Genomic DNA, 22,443 nt, shown 5'->3' on the forward strand with positions numbered 1-22,443 from the left:
ATAGTTTCTATGTGGACATTTTATTAATTGGATTTCTCTTGAGTTTTAGTTTTTTTTAAAATACAAAATAAAACCTTTATAAAAAAAATAATTTCTTAGAAAATTAGAAGTTGAATTTGTTATTGTTAAAAGCATTGCAATGTTCCTAAATATATACATTACAAGTGAATGTGAGGTATTGTCTCTTGTAATGTGGTTGGCTAAAGGAACTATGTTATAAGAATATTTATAAAAAGCCTGGCACTTTCACGATTTCGACTAATATAAGTCATGGTATTAAAGGTATGAACTATATAAAAAAATATTACTATGAAGCAGATTATATTTTTTATAATAAAATGTACATTACTTGGACAATAATTAAAAATAAATGTACGTATATATGTCCATATAATATTTAAATGTAACATAATTCCCTCATGTTCTCTCGATGACTAGATTTCTTGATTAATCTTATTATGTCGGCTAATACTTCACGTCCCAACGGATACATTTTTTTATCTGTACACAGTGACTTATACCATAGACAAGTAAATGTTTTACTCGGGTTCTTCGGGCAAGTTTTCTTCACTTTCCTCTATGAACCCGCACTGCAACTCGTACAGTCGCGCGTAGATCTTCTTCAATGCTATGAGTTCTCTATGGGTCCCCATTTCAGCGACGACTCCTTGGTCTATGACGCAAATGACGTCAGCGTTTTGTATCGTGGCTAGTCGATGGGCTATTATGAGGCATGTTCTGCCTTCACTTGCACGGTCCAAAGCTTCTTGGACAACCTTAAATCAAGGTTAAGATATTTATTTATTAATCATAAGGCTGAGCCCAATCATAGATGGCAGACGCCATTTTGTTGAAGATAGTTAATAAATACGTTTTTTTTTTAAATAAAAATCAAACAAACCTTTAAACCGATTTTATTGCAAAGAGACTTAAAAGAGATTTTAAGAAACATGATTCGTGTATTTCATTTAAAGTAAATAAATAAAATAGCAGAAGATCCCAGCTGCCATCAATCTCTTGCAGATATTATTGCTATTTTTAATTGTTATGAACCCTCCCGCGCAGGACTTCAACTAAACGATTGCGTTTGTGTAAATACGTAAGAGTTTGCCAAGCATTTAAAACATGTTTCTTTAATTTTCGTTGATGTGACGAAATCTCTTACTACCAAATTAACCACCCGCTCGTTTATAAAGTAAAACAGATTCAATATATCAGTGCTTGTGTTTAACTTTGCGTCTGTGTGTGTTAAATATTTATGTGTGTGTATTACCCTCTCGCTGTGTGTGTCGAGGGCGGAGGTCGCCTCATCCAGAAGTAACACGCGCGGGTCACGAACGAGTGCTCTCGCTATTGCAATACGCTGCTTCTGGCCACCGGACAGTTGTGACGCACGAGCGCCGATCCGTGTCTCGTAACCCTTATTATATGAGAGAAATAAAGAAAACATTTACAAATAACTAAAACATAGGCATTAAATGATATTCGCATTATAATTTATATAACTTTATACTTTTAATTAATTATTGCATCTTGTTATTCTTTTAGATTTGTTATTTGGTTTCAGTCTCACAACTAAGTTTAACTGTTACTTGTCATAGCCATTTTTGTTAAATGTAAACTTACATTAGGTAAAGCGGCAATAAACGAATGTACGTTAGCGGCTTTCGCGGCAGCGACTATGTCTTCAATTGAGACGTTTCTGGTGTTGTCTCCATAGGCGATGTTCTCGGCGATCGTCCGGTCGAACAGCACTGGCTCTTGCGACACTATACTGAGGTTACGGCGGAGAGTTGAGAGACGCATGTCGCCTACTATGCTGTGGTCGTCTAAGTACTACAAATAATTTAATGGCATTTGCTTATGAGCCGGGCTTTGCGAAATTATTGAGGAAAATCGAACGAGACCTATAACATACCACATTTCCGTCGTCGGGATCGTATAGTCTCTGCAGTAGCTGTATGAGCGTGGACTTCCCACAACCGCTGGGGCCCACGAGTGCTACCCGGCGGCCCATGGACACTGAGAGGGACAATCCGCGAAGAACCTGGACCTCACGCCGAGTCGGATATCGGAATTTTATGTTTTTGTATTGGATTTTACCTTCAGCTACCTGAGGAGTTGAATTTTAGGATTGTAAGGATATGTCTATAAGAAAATATTTAAATGAAATTAGTTTTATTTGATTTCAAAACATTTATCATGTAATAATACGTAAATACTGGTGTGTTCAGAGTACGCTGTTTTTAATTTTTAACTTTACTTATAGCTGTTTTCGTTTTTTATTAAGGGTATTTACGTAAGCTTCAGGAACGGAGGGCGCGTGAGTATCAGCGACGAGCGGTTGTCTTGCAAGTAATGTCATGACTCGCCCCGCCGCCAGTACTGCAGCTCCGAAATTGGGTGCGAAAGCCAGCGCTTGACCCATCATCCACGCTCCAAATATCAAAGCTTCAGACACCCTGAACAGTGAATTATAATAAATGTCGTCTAGCTTCTTAGCTTCCAAAAATCACACGTAACTCTGTGTTACTTTTCTAATGTCGTTCCATACATTCCTACAGACATTCTAAGATATATCCAATCTTTAAACATTATTAACTCCCTAACAATCGAAATTTGATATAATACATTAAAACAGCACAACGAGCAACGTTGCCAAAGATAATGTCAAAATAATCTATCGTCAATTAGTTTCTTTAGAATCATCAAAACGTTAACTCACTTAATGACATCTTTATAAGGAACTTCTCCATTAGCCACCAACACTCCGCCGTACCACAGAGCGAGCGCGTAGCCCGCTACAGGCGCGGTTTGTCCGAAAGCGAACACAGCTCCCCGCCACCTCAAGCTGGAGCGAGCTGCGACTCGAGCTGCACCCCCAGCGTCTTTGTACCGCGACAACGTCCCCTCCTCGCCGCCTGACACACTACATGCCATTACATGTCCATTGACCAGGCACGGGTAAATGTATTTCAGATCAATCTTACGTTTTTAGTCCAGGGGATTGTAATGATTGCTTACCTCAATACTATCCTACTTATATTATAAATATGAGGAAATTCCGCCAAAGGATTTAGCTACATAGAAATTATAATGTTTTCATGTGTTTTCAACAAAATCTATAATCATTTATAATGTATAAATAGTAGATATTAGTTTTCTTAGGCTCTTTCCTCGCCTGCACCTGTCGGCCTACTGCTGTTATCACAATAATTACTTTGAAATTATTTGCAATTGCTTTTGGAGCAGAAATGCTTTGAATATTTTATTGAAAAAGAAGAGATTAAGTTTTTTTTCCGCTTTTTGTTTAACCTTTGATCACTAACTCTAAGGATATTCTTAGTTTATTCACTTATATTTTTCTAAATTTACATTTTAAATTTAAGGCGTAGTTTATGGCGCGTTTATGCTTTTTATGTATATTTGGTGACAGTTGTTGTAAAATAACTTAAATATAATAAATGTTTACATGGCTAGAAAAAAAAAAATGACTCAAAAAATGTACAAATTTTTTGTGATTCAAATAGTTTATATATATATGTATATAAACTATTTGTGCTTGTTATATGATTACGTTTAATTACTTATTATCATTCACAATAAAACTTACAGAAAGCACACACCGTCCTTATGTTAGTGATGGCCTCGGTGGCGATCGTCGTAGCTTTGTTGGAGGCCTCTCTGATGGCCGCGATACCTTCTGCCAGCACCCGTCCTTCAAGCACCACCGCTATAATGACCATGGGCACAGACACCAGGGACACGAGGGTCATTTTCCACGTGTAATACATCGACACTAGAATGCCTATGAGGATCGTAGCTGATGCTTGCATTAAAGCACCTATTCTCGTGCCTGTTGCCTAGAATTTCATGTTAATTTAAGTTGTGATATATTTCCGACCAAATTCTTATACAATATGAATCTCACAACATGTATATGATAGGATCGTTCTGCATTTGAGATATATAACTTTTAAAATAAAGTAATTTATCTGTTTAGTTATTTATTTGGTACGATTTGATGTGACTGTAGTAATGTATGGGTTCCTCACTCCCTGCACGGCGGCCGCGTCCGCCGCCAGTCGGGCACACAGAGCGCCGACGCCGTTCACCGCGTCGTCAAACCAGCCAATCTCCTGACGGAGCATCGCACGGAAAGCTGCCACTCTGACACAACGAACGATCGTGAGACTAGTGACCACAGTTGACAATATAAAATATAAGAAACAATTATTTCAATTAGTTTAAAGAGTTGTTGTTGCTTAGAAGAGTCCATAGAAGCAAACAGTCCTGGAAATTTTGAAATTGCATGTCATAATGCAGATATTATCGGTAAGTTCAAAAACAATTCCATATTCCGCTAAGGCAAAAAGACCATTATTGATCATTGATTCACATATATGTATTAGACTTTGACTTTTAGTAATCTTTTAGTGAAAACAAAATTGTCTTACCTTAACCGAGCAGTGAGGCGGACTCCGGTCAAGTTGAAAATAAATATTTGAAAGAAGATGCCAATCCCAGTGTAAATTCCTACCATCAGAAAGAAGATTGCTATATAGTTAGTACCTTGACGAACGTAATCTTCATTCTTGCTTTCCAAGAGCTGTGAATATGAAGGACATTTTCAGAAGGTATTCTGATATAAAAATTAAATTGATTTAATAAAACATTGCACTTACACCATAGGTCTCACCAAACAGTATAGCGAAGCACGGAAAAGATGATCCGACGGCAAAGGCTGCAAAGATTCCAATACACATGAGATATTTTTCTGGTTTACATAATTTGAGAATTTGCCACGTGGTCGGTTCAAATTCTCTTTCTTCCTTCTCTTCTATTACAACGCTGTCTTCTGAAGCCGAGTCTTCGTCTATTGAATCACTCTTCATAGAATCGAGAGATACCATTTTGGTCAATTTCGATCTTCGAAATTTAGTATCTGTGACAGTTTGATTATTAGCTGTGAATTTAAATAATTTGACAAGTTAGTTCTACCTTAGCATGTTGTGTCATTGTACCTTGTCTGTCCCAAAAGTCCTGTTTATTGAATATTTACAAATAAACACAAAGACTGGTAAATCGATAAGGAATACTCGTTTAGCATAAATATATTAAAAAATGGTATAACTATTATTAAATGACAACTGAGAATAAGCTTACGTTTTCCAGGAGTGTCCGTATCCGCTGAACTCGGTGCTATGCTGGGTTCATTTTCCAGCACCAGCTGGTAGTAGCGACCTCTTAGACTCAAAAGTTCTTCATGAGTTCCTTCTTCTAAAACTTCGCCTTTCTCAATGAATACGATTCGGTTTGCATTTAATACTGTGGCTAATCTAAAAAATAAAATATAAAAAAAATACATTATTAATATACAGACTTCACATCATTTAAATACCATTTCATACGCGATCTAGTTACTGAATATATATATGTATTATGTAAGGATATAAAATTCTATAAACATCACGATTTCATTGATTACATTTACTTATTTCAACCAAAGCATTTAGTCAATTACTAGTCTGAAATCGTTAGAATATTAAAAATATAAATTTAAATATGACCATTAAATGTACTCGTTTGAAGCGTTAACCTGTCACATGTGGTTTGGGAGCGATTTTCCCAGGTAGCCATTAGGTTTATTATTTATTAAGGGTTTTTACCTTACCAACCAGTACTAAAGTTTTAACTATTATTATATTTACTCTGGGAACTAATAGTATTTAGTTCCTTTAACCTTAACGATATACCTGTGGCTGACCATGATCGTGGTTCGTCCATGAGCCGCTGCGTCCAAAGCTCGCTGTACCTTGGCCTCGCTCTGAGAGTCCAACGCTGATGTAGCCTCATCTAAAATAAGTATTTTGGGCTTTCGAACTAAAGCTCTAGCGATGGCTATTCGTTGTTTTTGACCCCCAGATAATTGAGCACCGCGCTCACCGATCATTGTGTCGTAGCCCTGAATCAATTGTACATTACAATATTATTCATAACGCACTGGTTAAAAAACAAATAAAAAACCAAAACCGAATTTCAGGGAAGGGAAAACAAAAGCTGTCATCGATAATAAGTGATTTCTCCTAAACAATCGATAGCTGTATCATTTTCATTTCTACATATGTCCTAATAGATAATTTTACGTCAATCAAAAAGGACACGATGATAATGTTACTTACATTTGGCAAGTGTTTAATGAAACTGTGACAGTAAGCTTGTTTAGATGCCATTATAATCTCTTCGTCGGTACAAGTCGGATTACTCATCCTACAAAGATAACAAAAAATTAAAACGTATTGTAACTGGAGGCGTAATACCGCTTGAATCAGTTTTAAATCCTTCTATGTAGAATGCTATATCCATCAAATGTAGTGAAGGCCCGATAGCTAAGTAAGCTAAAATATACTTAAAAGCCTAATATAAATTATATCTTGTTATATCAATACAGTTCTCATGACATCATCAGGATTTTTAACAAAGTCATACCAACCTTATATTTTCTTTAATACTTCCCGCAAACAGGACCGGTTCTTGTCCCACGACAGCGATATGGTTCCTAAAGTGCCTGACGTTAATATCACGTAGATCGTGACCAGAAGCGGTAACTGAGCCAACATCCGGGTCGTACATCCTTTGCAATAGTTGTAATACCGTCGACTTACCGCTACCACTCGCGCCCACTAACGCAACAGTCTCATTGCGATTTATTTTGAGACTAAGACCGTCTAGTACCTTGGAAAATAGTTATATACCTAAATATAATTTATTAGGTCTTTAATAGTATTTTTGTTATTTATGTGAGCAGAATACCTGAACGTCTTTCCTAGCTGGATATCTGAAGTAAACATCTTTTAGTTCTAAATCTCCGTCTAGGACAGGAGTTGTTCCTTCAGTTGAAAGGCTGTCTATGGCTGGTTTTCTATCAAGAACAGAGAATATCGCCCCCGCTGATGCTCTTGCATTTGCTATGGCTTCAAGATGGGGTGCAGTCAGACCAACGTTTTGTGCACCTTGGAGGATACTAAAGAATACCTAAAAGAAATCCTTCATATCAATTTACATTATACTAGCTGTTACCCGCGACTCTGTCTGCGCAAAAAACGAAACGAAAAACAATAAATGTACAAGGCTCAAGTTCGTGAGCTTAATTTATTGTTCGCGTCCCCTCACTGGACATTGGAACTTGCAAGTACAAAACACTATGTAACCTGAATAAGACACTCGTATAACATATCTACTGTAAGATGTCCTAGATTCTCATCTTGATCTAAACATTCTTGTTGGAATTTTGTCTCATAAAGATATAAGCGTTATATTTTGGCAATTCAACTTTTACATTAAAGTTAATCAAAATAATCCAGTTAAACTCTAAACCAAACATCATGGCTGTAGTCTCAGCCCACCAGAAAAAATCCTACGGGCAGATTATTAAAATTATAGATTGATTCAAATGATTTTAAACATTAAATATGATACTACTAAACGGACCCTTATTGAGAAATGGTTTAAAATAAAACTTCACATAGTAAAAGATTTCAATCTTTAGGATATTTAAATGTATGCTTACAATCATAAGAACCGCTGGTGTATAAACTGGAGTGGGCAGATGCCGGCTGTCTAGGATCAAACCGACCCCGTACCAGAAGGAGAGTGCATATGTAGCGTAAATAATAAACCACATCACGCCGCTGCCGATACCAGAATATATTCCTTTCTTTACTCCTGTTTTCTTAGCCGGAGCTAAACGTTCCTGGTATCTGTAAAAGTATACCAATTATTTTAGTGTAATTATATAATGATTCTAAGTGAATAGGACAAAAGAATTCACCTCTCAATCTCTTTTTCCTCTCCTCCAAACGCAACCACTGTCCGGATAGACGCCAAGACTTCTTCCGCGATAACTCCAGCTATGCTATACGCTTTCAGTTCTTGTGTAGTGAGCGATGATTGAACCTAAAAATTTTAAACTCTACATGTTTAGGAGAAAGAGAGATACATAGATAGAAATTTATGGTATGTTGGAGACAACGGTTTCTTATTTTGTCACAATATTAGTCAATAATACTAGTGAGTATTACCTTAGCAACAACAGCCGTGGTAGCAATGATAACAGGAGCACATGACAATATCACAAGGGTCAATTCCCAGCCGTAGGCCAGGGATATAAGTACAGCCGTCACAAAGGACATCACGAGGTATATTAGCATAGGTACTTTCTCACCGATACCTTCGCGGTACTTTTCAACGTCACTGCGACAAATTATTTACTTATCATCATATCATTTTAATGAGATCTGAGACTTTCGCGAGAATTCATTTAAATGAAACTAATATTATTCGGATATACTACTCGTGCTTTAATTTTGTAAAAAACTAGATACTCCCGGCGTTTCGGTTACTTTGCAGCAACCGTGACCACGGGCAGACGAGATGAGAATGTCTGTCATGGTCAGACAATAAAATAACGCGCAGTAATCCGAAAATATTAAGATTATTTTGTAATAACACATATTATAGCATAAGTATGAAATTATATGCAAGCTCTATCTGTTTTGATATATATGTATATATTATTTTGTGCTAGTTTTCAGAGCCTTTGGCTTGATGAAGGAAAAAAAAGAAAAACTTTTTGGTTGACAAAAGTGTTACTATTAGTTGTAACATGAAATTTACCTTTTAACACATCTTTATGCATTAACAGATTATAAAATGTACCTAATCCTAAATATGACAAACATAGCTAGCTATATGAAGCTTTAAAAAAAGAGGGTAGGTATTAAATTTTATCAGAAGTTAATGTTTGTTGCAATCTAAAATTGATTTTATTTTACTGAGGTATGACGACTTAGTACTAACAATATATATGCAAATGAGTGAAAAGATGTTTTCCAATCTGCCAAATTTATTGAATTTTTTAATAATTTTCGTATTTAGCCTACTGCTTTTCTACACTTCCCTGCCACCTAATACTACTCTTTTTTATAACAATTAAATACTCGAACACTCAGAAGAATTTATTAGTCTTATTATTATATTATTTATATCTAAAAAGAAATTTTATTTGCTAAATACTTACTCAGATACTTTAGTAGCAAAATTCATCGACGTGTTAAGATCATACCAAGTTATGTCTTGACGGAGGACAGATTGTAAAAATCTTTCCTTAACCCTCTCAATCTGTTGAATTAATAAAAACTTGTACTAAATATGTCTATTTCATATCTTAAATATCGATATTACTAAACTCACTTCTTAGTTACTTAATAAAAAATGTAAATATTCATAGAAAAGAAATTATTTAATAAAATATTTGAACTTAAGATGTGAAAAACTTGATTTATCTTAATATTATAAAGCAATAAACATTTAGCTAATATTTAAATAGAAAATATATAATGAAAAACTAATCAACATGAACCTGTGTCCTGTAGAATATTTCGTCTCAGTAGCATTACAAACTAAGCCCTCATTCCACATTACCTTAATTTTGTGTCTACGAATTTCCATTAAATGATTTCTTAATTAAAATTTAATTTTTGTATTAGCACAATTTCGGTTTACGTCACTAACATATTTATACGAACATTTATATATTCCAGTACTAAATATATATTTGTGCATGTAAGTTTTCATAAAAAAAAATATATAAATTAATGGTTAATTATATAGGAATAAATGTATACTTACTTGTCTTAAGGCGGCATAATTAAATAGATCTACGCTGATGACACCGCACAGAAACTGAAGCACAGAGAACACGGTGCATCCTATACCAAAAGCTTGGGAGTCTTCTATCAAAGCACGACGATTTTCTTCTGGACTGGCGTTTGTGCTGGATAATATTAAAATAATATATTTCTAAATTAATTTAAATTAGTTTTTTTTTTATATATTATTGTGTATAAAAAGACATTGAAATAGTATCAACGATGACGTCGTGGCATACCATATATATGAGTATGCCATCGTATCATGGGCCTATATGATTTGAGGAAATTTGCGGCTATGGAAGAAGAGATGAAGAATATTTTAAAGGACGTACAAAGCTTTAACCCCAGCCCCAATCCCAACCCTAGCCAAAGCCAGAGCTTAACGGGTACTAATAAAACTAGTAAAAATACTAAACTAGGGAATACTCACAGAATCCTACCACCGCCGAACCAATTGATGGTAAGCGTAGGAGTAGAGGTCCCGTTCATGACGGTGCGATCTATGAGGAGGGATGTGAACTCTCCGTAGATGATCACACCCACGGGAACGAATAGTCCGTTGAGACACGCGAATATAATACCAGCGAACAACATCACGAACTCCCATCGCTGAGCGAATCTGAACTGGGTTTGAAATAAAAAAAAAATCATATAAATAAATGCGCTTTAAATATAGGTTGTATATCAGATTAATTAGAACCATATTGATCGAATATCGGTTGGTATTATTAGTTAGTATCATGAGTAAATTACACACAAAAATTTATTATATGTCATGAACCTAAAGAAATAATCAAATATTCTTATCGTTAAATGTGTATATATTTTTTATTCAACTGCATTTCATTTTTTATGTACATCAAGGTTTCATAGATAAATACTTACTAGCTTGAAATATGAAACGGCTTCAGTCTGGCGATTTGGATCCGACCTGGAAGAGAATTAGTGAGAGGTAAAGAAAATATTTATAACAAAAAGAACTATCTATACAATCTTAATCTGTTTTTCTAGAATGCCAACGAACAAATAAATAAGTAAGGGTTCTTTGGATTGGAAGTATACAAAATTAAAAAATTCTAGTTCATTGTCATCAACGTCAGCGAGAAATAAGTTTGGTAACTGAATTTTACTTTCATTATTCTATTAAAAAAAATCTGCAAACAGTTAAACAGTAGAAATCTAATGTACATTAAATATTTTTCCAAAAAACTGATAGCAGGCAATTCAAGAAGAGTCATAGAAACCAAAAAAATAATTTTTGGAATTTTTGTCTGTCTGTCTGTCTGGTACGTTATGACTTCAAAAGTACTCAATGGATTTGAACGCGGTTTGTCAAAGTTGGATTACATATAATAAGGAGCATTGTCAAAACTTTGTTTTGTCAAAATCGGTTAAGGGAAAAAGAAGTTATGGTCAATTTTAAATTTGATATATACATGGTTATGCGAAAAGCAACCAACACGCGGGCGGAGCCGCGGGCAACAGCTAGTAAACAAAAATCTCTACATATAATGGATTGTCGTGTTGATGTCGAAATGGAAAGCGGAATCTTGTGCTCATACCGTTTTGTTGTCATATCCAATACGTTACTAAGATCCTTGTGCAGCTGAACAAATAGCATATTTATAATTTTCTCACAAAAAAAATATTATTTAAGTTTTACATTAAAGTTAACCAAACTAAAAGAACATGCGAGGATTTTGTTAATTTCACTTTTTATGAAACTTTTACAAAAACTATTTAATCCAATTCTTCAGAGCTCTTTTGAATGTTATTTAAAAAATAAGATTTTCTTAAACAAACAATCTATGTCAACAAAATATATTATACAAGAATAATGTTTTGCTAACAGTTCAATATTTTTTAAACAGATTGGTCTACTGGATTAGCGATATTTACAAACATTTCCATTAGGTATAATAAAAACACTCACTCTTCTTCCTTATAAGCTTTTTCAGCTATAAAAGCAGCTTGCTGAGCTAGCGAGCTGATTGTAAGCGAATTCTGGCGAAAGCTAAGCGCTAGCGCCGGTCGCTGCTCGCTGCGACTTTGCCGCGAAAATCTTTGGACGCTCTTCACCGACTCATTTCGTTTCATTCTCGGGTTAACCTCTCTGAAAATAATATATAAATGTATAACATATATTACAATTTAAAATTAATTATATTAAATTTACGAAATCTTTGTTAACGTTGAGACTTATAAAAGCTTCAAAATTATTGATCATATTAACTTTCAGCCCGTATTTCCCAGTCGTTCGTAATTATACTGTGCAGTCGCGTGAACCAATTCGCATTTACTCGTCGATACACACATTTTATTATAAAGGTATTTACACATATTATTATAAAGGTATTTACACATTTTATTGTAAAGGTTTTTATAAGGCATTCGTTTTTCAAGCCCTTGGTTGGCTATTCAGCTTTAGTTAAATAATTATACAAACGTATGTTTTCACATAATATGGAAATGGTGCTAAGTTAACATAGAAAAGCTTGGATATTTTGTATAATACAGTTCAAATTTATAATAAGAATGTATTATAAAATTGTGCCTTTATACACTAAATTGTGCTTATTATGCCGTCTCGTTTAGCTGCATTTTATCTTTCGTGTACAACAATTTCACTATACTAACTGCTTCATGTCAACGAGTATATTTTTTGTTATAGTACAGTTTAAAATTATCTGTTCCTACAAACAAGCCTACTTGATTAAGTTAAAAAGATTTTTTGATTAAATTCATTATAATGTCCTTGTGATTTAATTTATTACAATTTAAAAATTGCGAAAATATATTACACAAAATTTAAATAAATATGATAACTATGTGAATTCACTAATTATAAATTATTAATTATTAGTATCAACGAAAGTATAATTTTAAAGCCTGCTTATGACAGTCAGAATTGATTTAAGGTAATTAAATTTTCATATCAAATAATCGTAGCCTGACTCGTCCGGAGAAGAGTTTTATGAATGGTATGTATTACAATTTGATTTTTTTTCTCAATGAAATCAGATTTCTAGTTTATAAATACTTTTAACTGAAACGCCGGAAGTGTGTAGTTTTTAAAATAATAAAATACGCGTAGTAATCCGAAAAATATTAGTTAAATTTAAACGAATACTCGCGAAAGTCTAAGATCTCATTATAAAAAGCGTTCGTTCGTCATCCTTCTGTATTATTACAAATAAAAAAGGAAATCTACTGAGTAAAATTTATTAATTTCATTTCTAATGAAGGAGAAAGTTTTAGTAAATAAATCATTCAAATCAAACGAATCGGAATCGTATTATGTTTGGTTCAGAAAGGCTACGAACAAAATTCACCAGCGTCACGTCATTTTGAAAGTGATCATAAAATTCTACCAATTCCATATTGATTTATATATTTTTTTATATTCAACTACGCATCTCAAAATTACTCGATACTCCGAAAATTTATTTGCTCAGAATACACCTACCCACTTACGGAGAGTAGTGTTGATAGCATGATTTACAAATTAAGGGAAAAAGTATGAAACACAATAAAATAATATATACATATGTAAAGTGGTTAAGTTTTCACGATATTTCTATTTGAATTTGAAAACGCTCGTATGAGGAAATACGAAAATTATATCAAAAAAATCTAATGTTAATAACTAATAATTCAGACTGAGAATAATCTCACTTTATAAAAATCTTCAGTTAAGACTATTTCGGCTTAGAAATGATATGAGAGAAAATTCTACTAACACATTACACAATACTTCAAAGTATTACTAATTTAAAATAGTACTATGTTTTGCATATATTTTATATGGACTATAACATTATTTGATTATGGACTATAACATATTTACAGCTATACTTTATATGGACTATGGAATTACCGTTATGAACCTTTCGTTACCAGAATGTTCATTACTCCATCGCCCCTTTCAATGTATACGTTTTGATAAAATTATTTTTGATTTAAAATTTTTGATAGATACATTCAGGAAATTATTTTCATACTATCTTCTTTGAAGACGTTATATTATTTAGTTATTTCTATTCATGTTTAAAAAAAAATATTGATTTGTAAATATTAACTTTATATTTATTAGAATAACAAAAATAGGAAACAAATTTCATTTCTATATTAATTGACATATTACTTGCGTTCAAAAACTTACGATCATTATTTTTCATTCATAAATATAATCTTCACTTTATTTTAGACAAACAGTTCAAAGGATTAATATAATAATTTAAATTGAAATTTCATCAAATGTACTTTTTTTGTTTATATTATTAAATTTGATATTTATATGTAATGTATATTTGTCTTTTTTTTACACTTTGTGAATACTATAACAATTTTTCTTATCAGTTTCTGACTTAAATTGAAAACTAATTAAGTATATTTGCTTACAGATAAACAAAAATATATAACATTATAATTAATTTATTTTTTCATAAATATATTAGAACCTTTTTAATAATAGCAATACCTCCAGCACGTTTACAGTAACATAACCATTCCAGAAAACTTTCAGCTATAAATGCTGTAGCTTTGTTAGCTTAAACACTTCCGACGCTTACAATAAGCTATTTGTATACATTTGTATTTTAATTGAGAATTAGTTGAAGCCTATATTTAGGAATATACATTTTTTATTCAAGGTCTGAACTCTCCGTGGAGCTTTTCATAGGAAAATAAGTTTTCTACTATTTTTGTTTGAGTTCATTTTACTGTAACAAAATAGTATTTTTTGCATATAGCCCTACTGATAATACTAGTAGAGCAATAAAATATAAGGAAATAATAACAATAATAAGTTAATAAAGATACAAAATATTAACAGTTAAATTATATTGATATATATGTACATTGTACAACTATTTTATGTGAACTTAAATTAAGGTTAGTGTAAAATAAGACTTATGATGTTCGAATTAGGGATTAATTTCGATCGATTGCTGTAGCAACTTCCGCGGTACTGCATTGCGACGAAGCGTCGCAAGTCGTGATGGCCATACAATACATAGCCAGCAAAATATAAAATATACTCTTATAATTATTGTGGTTGAAATAAATTAAATATCTCTATATTAATAGCCAGTAATTATATGAAAAAATATAATTTAAATGGATAGATGAATAGTAAAATTAAAGTTAAAGCCTTACGTTAAATATCAGATGTCTGTAACTTATTACGATTTTGTGTTATTGTCTTATTACACTTAATTGGGCAGTAACGTAGTCTGTAAAGAACGTGTTTGCGTGTGTGAGTTTATATTTTATGTGCGTGTGTGAAGGTCCTACACTTAAAGCTATTGCACTTTTTTGTTGTATTAAATTTGTAATTTGATTAAATTAAATATATATAGTAGTTTCATACTTTTGTTTGTTATTTTAAATTTTTCTTCTGTAGTATCTCTGTTCATTAACATAATCCTCGTTTATTGATAGCAGTGCTATGTCAGCAAATAAATGACAACTTTACTTAGTTAATAGCTTTGAAAGTTTTTTGCTCTACGTTCTTATGACTTGAAAAACTGTTGTACTAATGTAAATAGAGGCTCTTTTAAACGAGATAAAAATGTTTTGAATTTAAATATTTTCACTTGTGTTTACTACATATACATACAATATTGAAAATCAGTCTGTTTTATATTTTTTTTCTGTATGTTTCCTAAATATTAAAGCAGAAAATTATTTAACTAATACCTAAAAAAAAGAGTTGTATCTATCAGATCATATTTGCATTTTTTGATATTAATTTTGGTAATGACGTAATAGCTTTATGGGGTGGTTTATGCCATGTAGACTACAAATTCTCTTTCTATTCTTAGAAGAGGAGTGTGTTCAACTACTGAATATTAAGTAGAAGCTAGACATGAAACAGTCTGTTAACAAAATTAAAAATATTACCGTTCTTCAATAGGATTTATCTTTTTTTTGATTGCTTGTGACCATTTTTTTCTTAGTAAATATGTATTCAAATATTATTAATTGTTTTTTCATTATTATTTAATATTTCTGCCTTTGGATATAATGTTTGAGACTTATTTATCGATGTCTATATAACCACGCATTATTTTCCGTAAAAGTAGAGTTGGAATTTTAATTTTTTTTCTGATCTGCGGAATAATTAGGAATTTGGTTATTTGAGTAATGATAAAGCTTGTAAGAAAGGGCTTTTCTTAATAAAAATTACTTACAACATAGTGTTATATACGTTTGGTGTATTTTTTTGTATGCTTCAGTTGTTGTTAAATGCAAATAATAAAATATTTCTAACAATGGCGTGACAGTTATTGTCTTAGAGACAGCTTGTATGTTTCTCAATAGAACATTTAATGCAAGAACGAAAAAAATTTTTTTTTGTTTATTTATTTTGTAACTTATTCTTTGTATTCGCTTATTTTGTTGTATAATGTAGTATATTTTTTCTTTATCTTCTACAAGGGTAGAATTTGTTTTTTGTTTCATGGTAGTGCTGTCAAAAAAAAAATATTTTCATTGACTCTTTGGACCTTATGACGAATGGTCATGAAGGGCGAATCCTTGAGCGCGGAAGAGGCGATGTCTGATATATATAATATGTTATGTATTTATTATGAACAGCTATCGCCTAGTTTAGTGTACAAAAGTTTAAGACATTTTTTTTTAAATGGCAGTATTAAATTTTTGTAACAACTTCACTAAAGTCAAGATTTCTTCATCCATATAAGCTTAGAAACTCACATTAAACTTCAAGTTCAAGTAAAAAATATGAATCTGATACCTGTTTTGACTTGGATTGCAGCAGATTCTTTAGAAATTTTTCATTTAATCATATTAAAACAGAATTTATTAAGTGAATTGAATAAAAAACTTCATTTTTACTAAATTATACGAGTAACCAAATTGGCGATGTAAGAAAGTCATCTTTTGAGCCAACAGATCACAAAACCTTTTGATATATAAAAAAAAAATAACCAAATTGAGGTATTCAAATACCATTATGAAAATTTCAGTCAAGAAGATAATAAAAAGAAAAAATATAGTTAAATTTATCTTATTAAAATTAATAAGTCGGATAGTACTAACTTTTTCTAAGCGTGAATTGAAAAATAAATTGTATGTTATATGTATCTACAATATAATTGATTTTAAAGTACATAAAGTATTTTTTTATTTGACAAATATTTTACTGTGTTTAATAATCATCACCCTATCTATATATATATATATATATATATATATATATATATATATATTAAATATTATTATTCATTTCAGATAAAACTACTGACAAATAAACAAAGATACTGACTTCATCTCATCACTAAACTTAACAGTAACTCCCCAGAGTCTTACAAAACGTGTATTTTGTATCGAAAACTCAATATATTTAAAGCCCTACTCTATGTTACATTACGACATTATAGAGAAATTCTAACCTTGCTCATAACTTTTTACTAAATATTAAATTTCCATCAAGACAATATTTATTAATCATTTAACTCTATAAAGTAATTTAGAATATAGATTCATTATGTCCGAACAATTTAAAATAGCAAATAACCGATGTAAAACAATGCATAATTTTTACTTCCTAGCTTCATAATCCCACAGAACGTTCCGTGAAAAACCCGTGACGTCACTACGGTTTTTTTACGTTTTACGTAACCTTTACGTCAACGGATATTACACAACTGTCCACCTGACTGTAATACGTTACGGTCATGTTACTTGTAAGCGTGATCAACAATGATATTGATACAAAGACTATTTCAGATCTCTAGCTATAATAAGAGCACTGGCAGATGCACTTGGCTTGTCACTATGTTTTATAACAAGTTGTATGTACTTGGCAATTGTTCCAAATCGGTTCTGTTAACAGAAATAAAACATCTGCCGTCTGGCATTCATGAGGCTAATTAAGAAAATCTCGTTCCGTAGACTAATAACATTCTAGGTCAAACGTAAGTTAGATGAAGTTAGTCTGACATCAGATTCGTGTTATTCTTAAATTGTACATCATTTAAAACGAATTGCGTATTTTAAAAATATATATACGTCATAATTATATCAGAAATTTACCAATCGATAAATTGGCGAAGAAATTATTTGCGCTAGTTAATTAATTAGTAACTGCTCATTGAAAAGTTACCAGTAGTAGTGCTACAATAAAAAATACAGTAGATATTTTTAGAGCTAAAGATATTAAAATATTAGGTCATAAATAATGGAAAACTGACTTCGATATTTCGTTCGGTTTTAAGGAAGAAATAAGTAAAGAATCTGGGTACCTAACAAGCTTTTCACTTAACATAACTTACAAGGAAAGCACGCGTTGTCAAACAAAGTAAAAATAGTTATGTGTTATGTAAAAGGTAAGTGTAATTTTAATAACATAATTCAACTGTAACTTCTTATAAAAGAATTCTAATATAAGCCTTTTGTTGTTAGCTATTAGTGAGATTTTTATTACTCGCAATTTGATTGATAACATATTTTAAGATATAAATATTTTTTCACTTGTTTCTTGTAAGATTTTTCAGTGTTGGTCACGAACGCTTAAAAAATAATCAGAATGATATTTAAATACACTTCCAATGCAGTGATAAGTGAAATAAATAAAATATTAAGAAAAACTAGATATATATAAATGTCAAAAACATAATTCTTTTATGACGATTATTTTTCTTATTCTTTCGGGATTTTGAGCTAGAATATTGCATTTTGAAATCAAATTGCTTAATCGAGCATTTAATGGTACTCCCATACAAAACAGCGATCGTTGCTTATCTATATTAATGTGAAAATTAATTTAAATCGACGTGATTTATCTTAAACTAAGAAGGCTCTCTTGACATGTTTATTAATCACCACGACGACATTTTTCGTCTAGCCCTTAGTCGCTGCCAAATAAAATAGATCATAGATACAGGTTTAATGTAACAAAAACAAGATAAAACCGGATGAAACTGGATTTAATAACCTTGTTTAGCTTCATTTAAATGAAACTAATATTTTTCGAATATACTACGAGAGCTTTATTATTTTTTTGTTAAAACTACATAATCCCGAAGTTTCGGTTACTTTTCAGCAACCGTGATCACGGGCAGACGAGATGTGATGATGATGATGATTAGCTTCATTTTTAGGCTCCATAATTGAAGAACGACGAGAAATATAGATAGATAGGTAATAGAAATTACTTACTACTTTTTCAATGTAATAAGCCATGTTCTATATGTTGAATATATAGTATTATTAAAGAAATGTAGATAAACAGAAAATATAATGACTAACGATGATAAATCAAAATTGGTACCATTGAAAACAAATCCCTCTGACCGATAAGCAATGTTCGAAAGCACTTCAGTTAGAATATAAAATAAATATTTATAGTGGAAACGTACTCGGTGTATTTAAAAACACTCCTTATAATAGATAATTGATCAATAAATACGTATATGGTAAATCACGCTAAGCACCATATAGAACAAAAAATAAAAAATCATATTGATTTAATTAATAAAAACAAATAATCATACTATTTTTGCTTTTTAACGGACGTAAAAAGGTGGTCCGTTAATGTATGAGATCTGTCATTGTAATGTCATTATTTAAACTGTTCGTGATGGCTTAAACAATTAAATAAATCGATGTTTACATGTGTATTTTATTATGTTTTTATATTTATTATATTATGATTATTGACTGTCGAATTAACGATTAAGTTATGGGTTTATTCAAACGCAATCCTTATTCCTTAGTAACGAGACGCGCTGACGCCGCTGTGGCGCCACCGTTGCTCCTTAGCCATGCAAGACGAAGTGCTTTAACCTACTAACAGTTATTAAGTTTTTATAGCCGTATAAAATTTATTGCGTCAAACTAATGTTTACATTAAACGGTTTTTTTCCTATATAAATCTTATTATTCCAAAAATAACATTTCTAATCGATTGATTAAAAATAAGATTACAAACATATTTTTTCTTTCGTATAATATTTATCTATTATTCTCGTAACATAATGTTCACATCAAAAATTTTATAAATAAAACTTGAAAATGTAAAAAAAATGTATCAAGAAAACTCGGGCTGTTGCTGAGGAAATTCCGTGAAAGACATAGAATTATACGTGTTTGAATAAACAGAAATCTTGTCAGTTGCACAGATATCTCAATGTTGAACAATAGGAATAATTATTCTTATTTAATCTGTATGAAAAGATATGTAACAACAAGTAGTAATGGAAGATTAAATCAAATACGACTTTAAACTAAATAATTTTAATAGATCCGTATGCTTAGTCCAAGTTGGCATTGTCACGGTACATAAGGAGCGCTAAACGTTTTTGTTTTTAAATCTTCGTGCACAGTATTAACTTAGGTTATTAAGTGAGAAACGGGAAACGTTACGTGTGTAGTTTGACGTCGCAGACTAAGGTTCAAAGTATTCTTCCTTACCAGTAAAGAATTCTCCGTTTACCTCAGAACGGAAATATTATAGCGATGGATACAATTTGAAACCTTTTCATTTTCTGCTGACGTTAATAATATCTTAGAGTTGAATAATAAAGTAAAGTAGGTTACAAGAATCTGACCTCCTTCTAACAGATTCCCATTTCAATACTAATGCAGAAAAAAATTAATAAGAAATCCTAACCAAGAAAAGTTTTCAGAGTAGATTACATGCGTAATATCTATGCGTACATAATATTTTCCCCATTAATACTTAAGATATGATCTCATTAAAATTCATCTAAGAATGTGAACAAGTCGAAAGGTTCTTTAAATAGTTGGGTGAACTTTGAACTGTGTTATATTTATAGGATAATCTTGGATGATTTCATAATTTTAGCTTCAATTTTTTCATTATATTCTAAGAAACGCGCAGCTTAGATGTTAGGGACTGTTTTGTGAGAATGTTCCATTCTTAAGTCTAGCCTATATACCAAGAATCGTTGATAAACTACGACTAAGATCTGGCTGTAATTTACAAACACCTACAATTTTTACTATCTACCACCCTAAACGGAGGAACCACTTTCGAGTCGATTCAATTAAGTTACATAACACTAATTTATTATACCTTTAAATTTTAAATCAAATCCATTGATTTAAAATGAATAGATTTAAATGAATGAAACGCTTTTTTTTCTTTTTCAAACCAATGAATGGATTTAAAAAAGAAAAAAAACGTTACATTTAAATGAGCTATGCCGAAATAATAATAAATAGCGTCTAGTTATAAATTTGTTATTCTCTATGTATGTATAATATATAGGACAATAGACATACTTTATATACGAAGGCTTTCTACGGCCGTATTATATTTTCAACATAAAAAACGGAAAAACGTTAGGCATTTTGGAACGTAGCCAAATATCTACATAGGCTCTACACAGTCACAAGTAAACCGGTCGAATCCCGACTTATTTGGTGATCCAGATGAATGATTGATTGATAAAAATACATAAAATTTTAATGATATTTATAATTATTTAAGCTTACCTAGTATTCTGTAAAAATTATTATCCTTAAAACACCGACTGTTTGTTGGTTCACAGAGAATATAAGAGGTTGCTTCCTTCATATGGACACTAGAATTAACAGGACGTTTTGTAGACGAAAATGTTAAAAACGCGGGAAAACTGGGGAGACAGTGTAGCGGAGGGATACGTCAGCCCCACGTAAATGTTGGCAGCGTACTGGGTAGGTTTTGGCAGAAGGGTTACTTATGTAGTCCAGCTATAACACTGTTGTACGGACCTAATATTTATTATATTGCAATGGTTCTATTACTGGAAATATGCAGGTGTTAACCATACTGTTATAATATAACAGGAAATGTTTGAATAATTGAGAATAGCTGCGATGAAATGGCTTTAAAAAGGTCGCTAAATGACAAAAATAAAATCGTTTTGCAAGAAAAAAAAATGTTCATCGGTATTTTAATATGAAAAAGTCTGTGTTGTGTTTACTTTATGATTAATATTGTTTAATATCACATAAAAATTTAATGATAAATCTTCAATAAACCAACTTCTACAAAGAAAACAATCCGTAGTCCCCTTACGTTGCAGATATCTTTGAGAGAAGGGCCATGCCTTGCTTCTTTTAGACATTAAAAATAAATATTGCAACATGCTTTAAACTATTTCACAACAAAGAACTAAAAAATATCTGAAATTTACATAAATTTTCAATACAAAAGCACTTTTTTTTAATTGTCAATGCAAAAAACATTTTTGTCTCATGTTGTTAAGTGAATTTTAAAGCTCAAAACTATTCACGATTGTTGATATATCAATCTAATCATGTTTAAAATTATAAATTATTTTCAGATACAAAACAAACATTTCTTTACATTCATAAATTATCTATAATTTATTGTAAAGCCTTAAGAAAATTTACCGTGAAATCTAGAAATTTTCTTCGATACTTTTCCTACATATTTATATAAAACTATGTTTTTCATACGTATCCGACACTTTCATCTCATTTTCCCATCATCGTGATATCTGAAAAGTAATCCGAAGTCCGTTAAAAATGACAAAAAGTAAAACACATAGTTTAAGGTATTAAAAAATTAAACACAACGTTAGTAGAAGGTTACGTAGAATTTATAAAAACTAACAGTAGTTTCGAAAGTAATAAATTAGTTTTATACAGTACACAGCATATTACAAGCTTAGTCTTCATGAAAATTAAGTTATTAAAACCATATTTTTTATGATAAAATTGCTTAAGATGA

At 31.4% G+C, this 22,443-nt stretch overlaps 1 protein-coding gene and 1 long non-coding RNA gene across 5 annotated transcripts; one reads left to right on the forward strand and one right to left on the reverse strand.

Moving 5' to 3' along the window:
* Window position 1: 1 nt before the first annotated feature.
* Window positions 2-21,417, reverse strand: LOC116774263 (multidrug resistance protein homolog 49-like). 2 transcript variants are annotated; one of them, XM_061524965.1, is made up of 24 exons: window positions 21,201-21,417; window positions 11,647-11,826; window positions 10,599-10,644; window positions 10,144-10,337; window positions 9,691-9,835; window positions 9,080-9,180; window positions 8,082-8,253; window positions 7,832-7,956; window positions 7,571-7,760; window positions 6,814-7,035; window positions 6,494-6,735; window positions 6,183-6,270; window positions 5,757-5,965; window positions 5,167-5,339; window positions 4,686-4,945; window positions 4,458-4,609; window positions 4,056-4,170; window positions 3,614-3,863; window positions 2,726-2,921; window positions 2,300-2,462; window positions 1,919-2,113; window positions 1,627-1,836; window positions 1,274-1,420; window positions 2-776 (listed from the first exon to the last, which is right to left on the reverse strand). In XM_061524965.1, the coding sequence occupies exons 2-24, from the start codon at window positions 11,808-11,810 to the stop codon at window positions 540-542; spliced, it is 3,996 nt and encodes a 1,331-aa protein (XP_061380949.1). In that variant the 5' UTR covers window positions 11,811-11,826; window positions 21,201-21,417; the 3' UTR covers window positions 2-539. The 2 variants fall into 2 exon arrangements, with proteins under 2 accessions (XP_061380949.1, XP_061380948.1); XM_061524964.1 differs by having other exon boundaries at window positions 4,686-4,966.
* Window positions 12,409-19,614, forward strand: LOC116774266 (uncharacterized). 3 transcript variants are annotated; one of them, XR_009753215.1, is made up of 5 exons: window positions 12,409-12,694; window positions 17,469-17,656; window positions 17,957-18,067; window positions 18,784-18,881; window positions 19,457-19,614. It is a non-coding gene; the product is annotated as an uncharacterized LOC116774266 (long non-coding RNA). The 3 variants fall into 3 exon arrangements; XR_009753216.1 differs by lacking the exon at window positions 17,469-17,656 and having other exon boundaries at window positions 12,412-12,694; XR_009753214.1 differs by lacking the exons at window positions 17,469-17,656; window positions 17,957-18,067 and having other exon boundaries at window positions 12,415-12,694.
* Window positions 21,418-22,443: the final 1,026 nt, after the last annotated feature.

Source organism: Danaus plexippus, chromosome 26 (assembly GCF_018135715.1).
Source record: "Danaus plexippus chromosome 26, MEX_DaPlex, whole genome shotgun sequence".
NCBI classification, from domain to species: Eukaryota; Metazoa; Arthropoda; class Insecta; order Lepidoptera; family Nymphalidae; genus Danaus; species Danaus plexippus.

What these genes read in the sequence shown, in the direction of transcription:
- LOC116774263 (XM_061524964.1), bottom strand. Translation starts at nt 11,810, where the DNA reads ATGAAACGAAATGAGTCGGTGAAGAGCGTCCAAAGATTTTCGCGGCAA. An exon ending in CACCAGCGGTTCTTATGATT is followed by an intron (nt 7,036 to 7,570) that starts GTAAGCATACAT and finishes GATTTCTTTTAG; the next exon opens with GTATTCTTTAGTATCCTCCA. An exon ending in TCATTAAACACTTGCCAAAT is followed by an intron (nt 5,966 to 6,182) that starts GTAAGTAACATT and finishes CAATTGATTCAG; the next exon opens with GGCTACGACACAATGATCGG.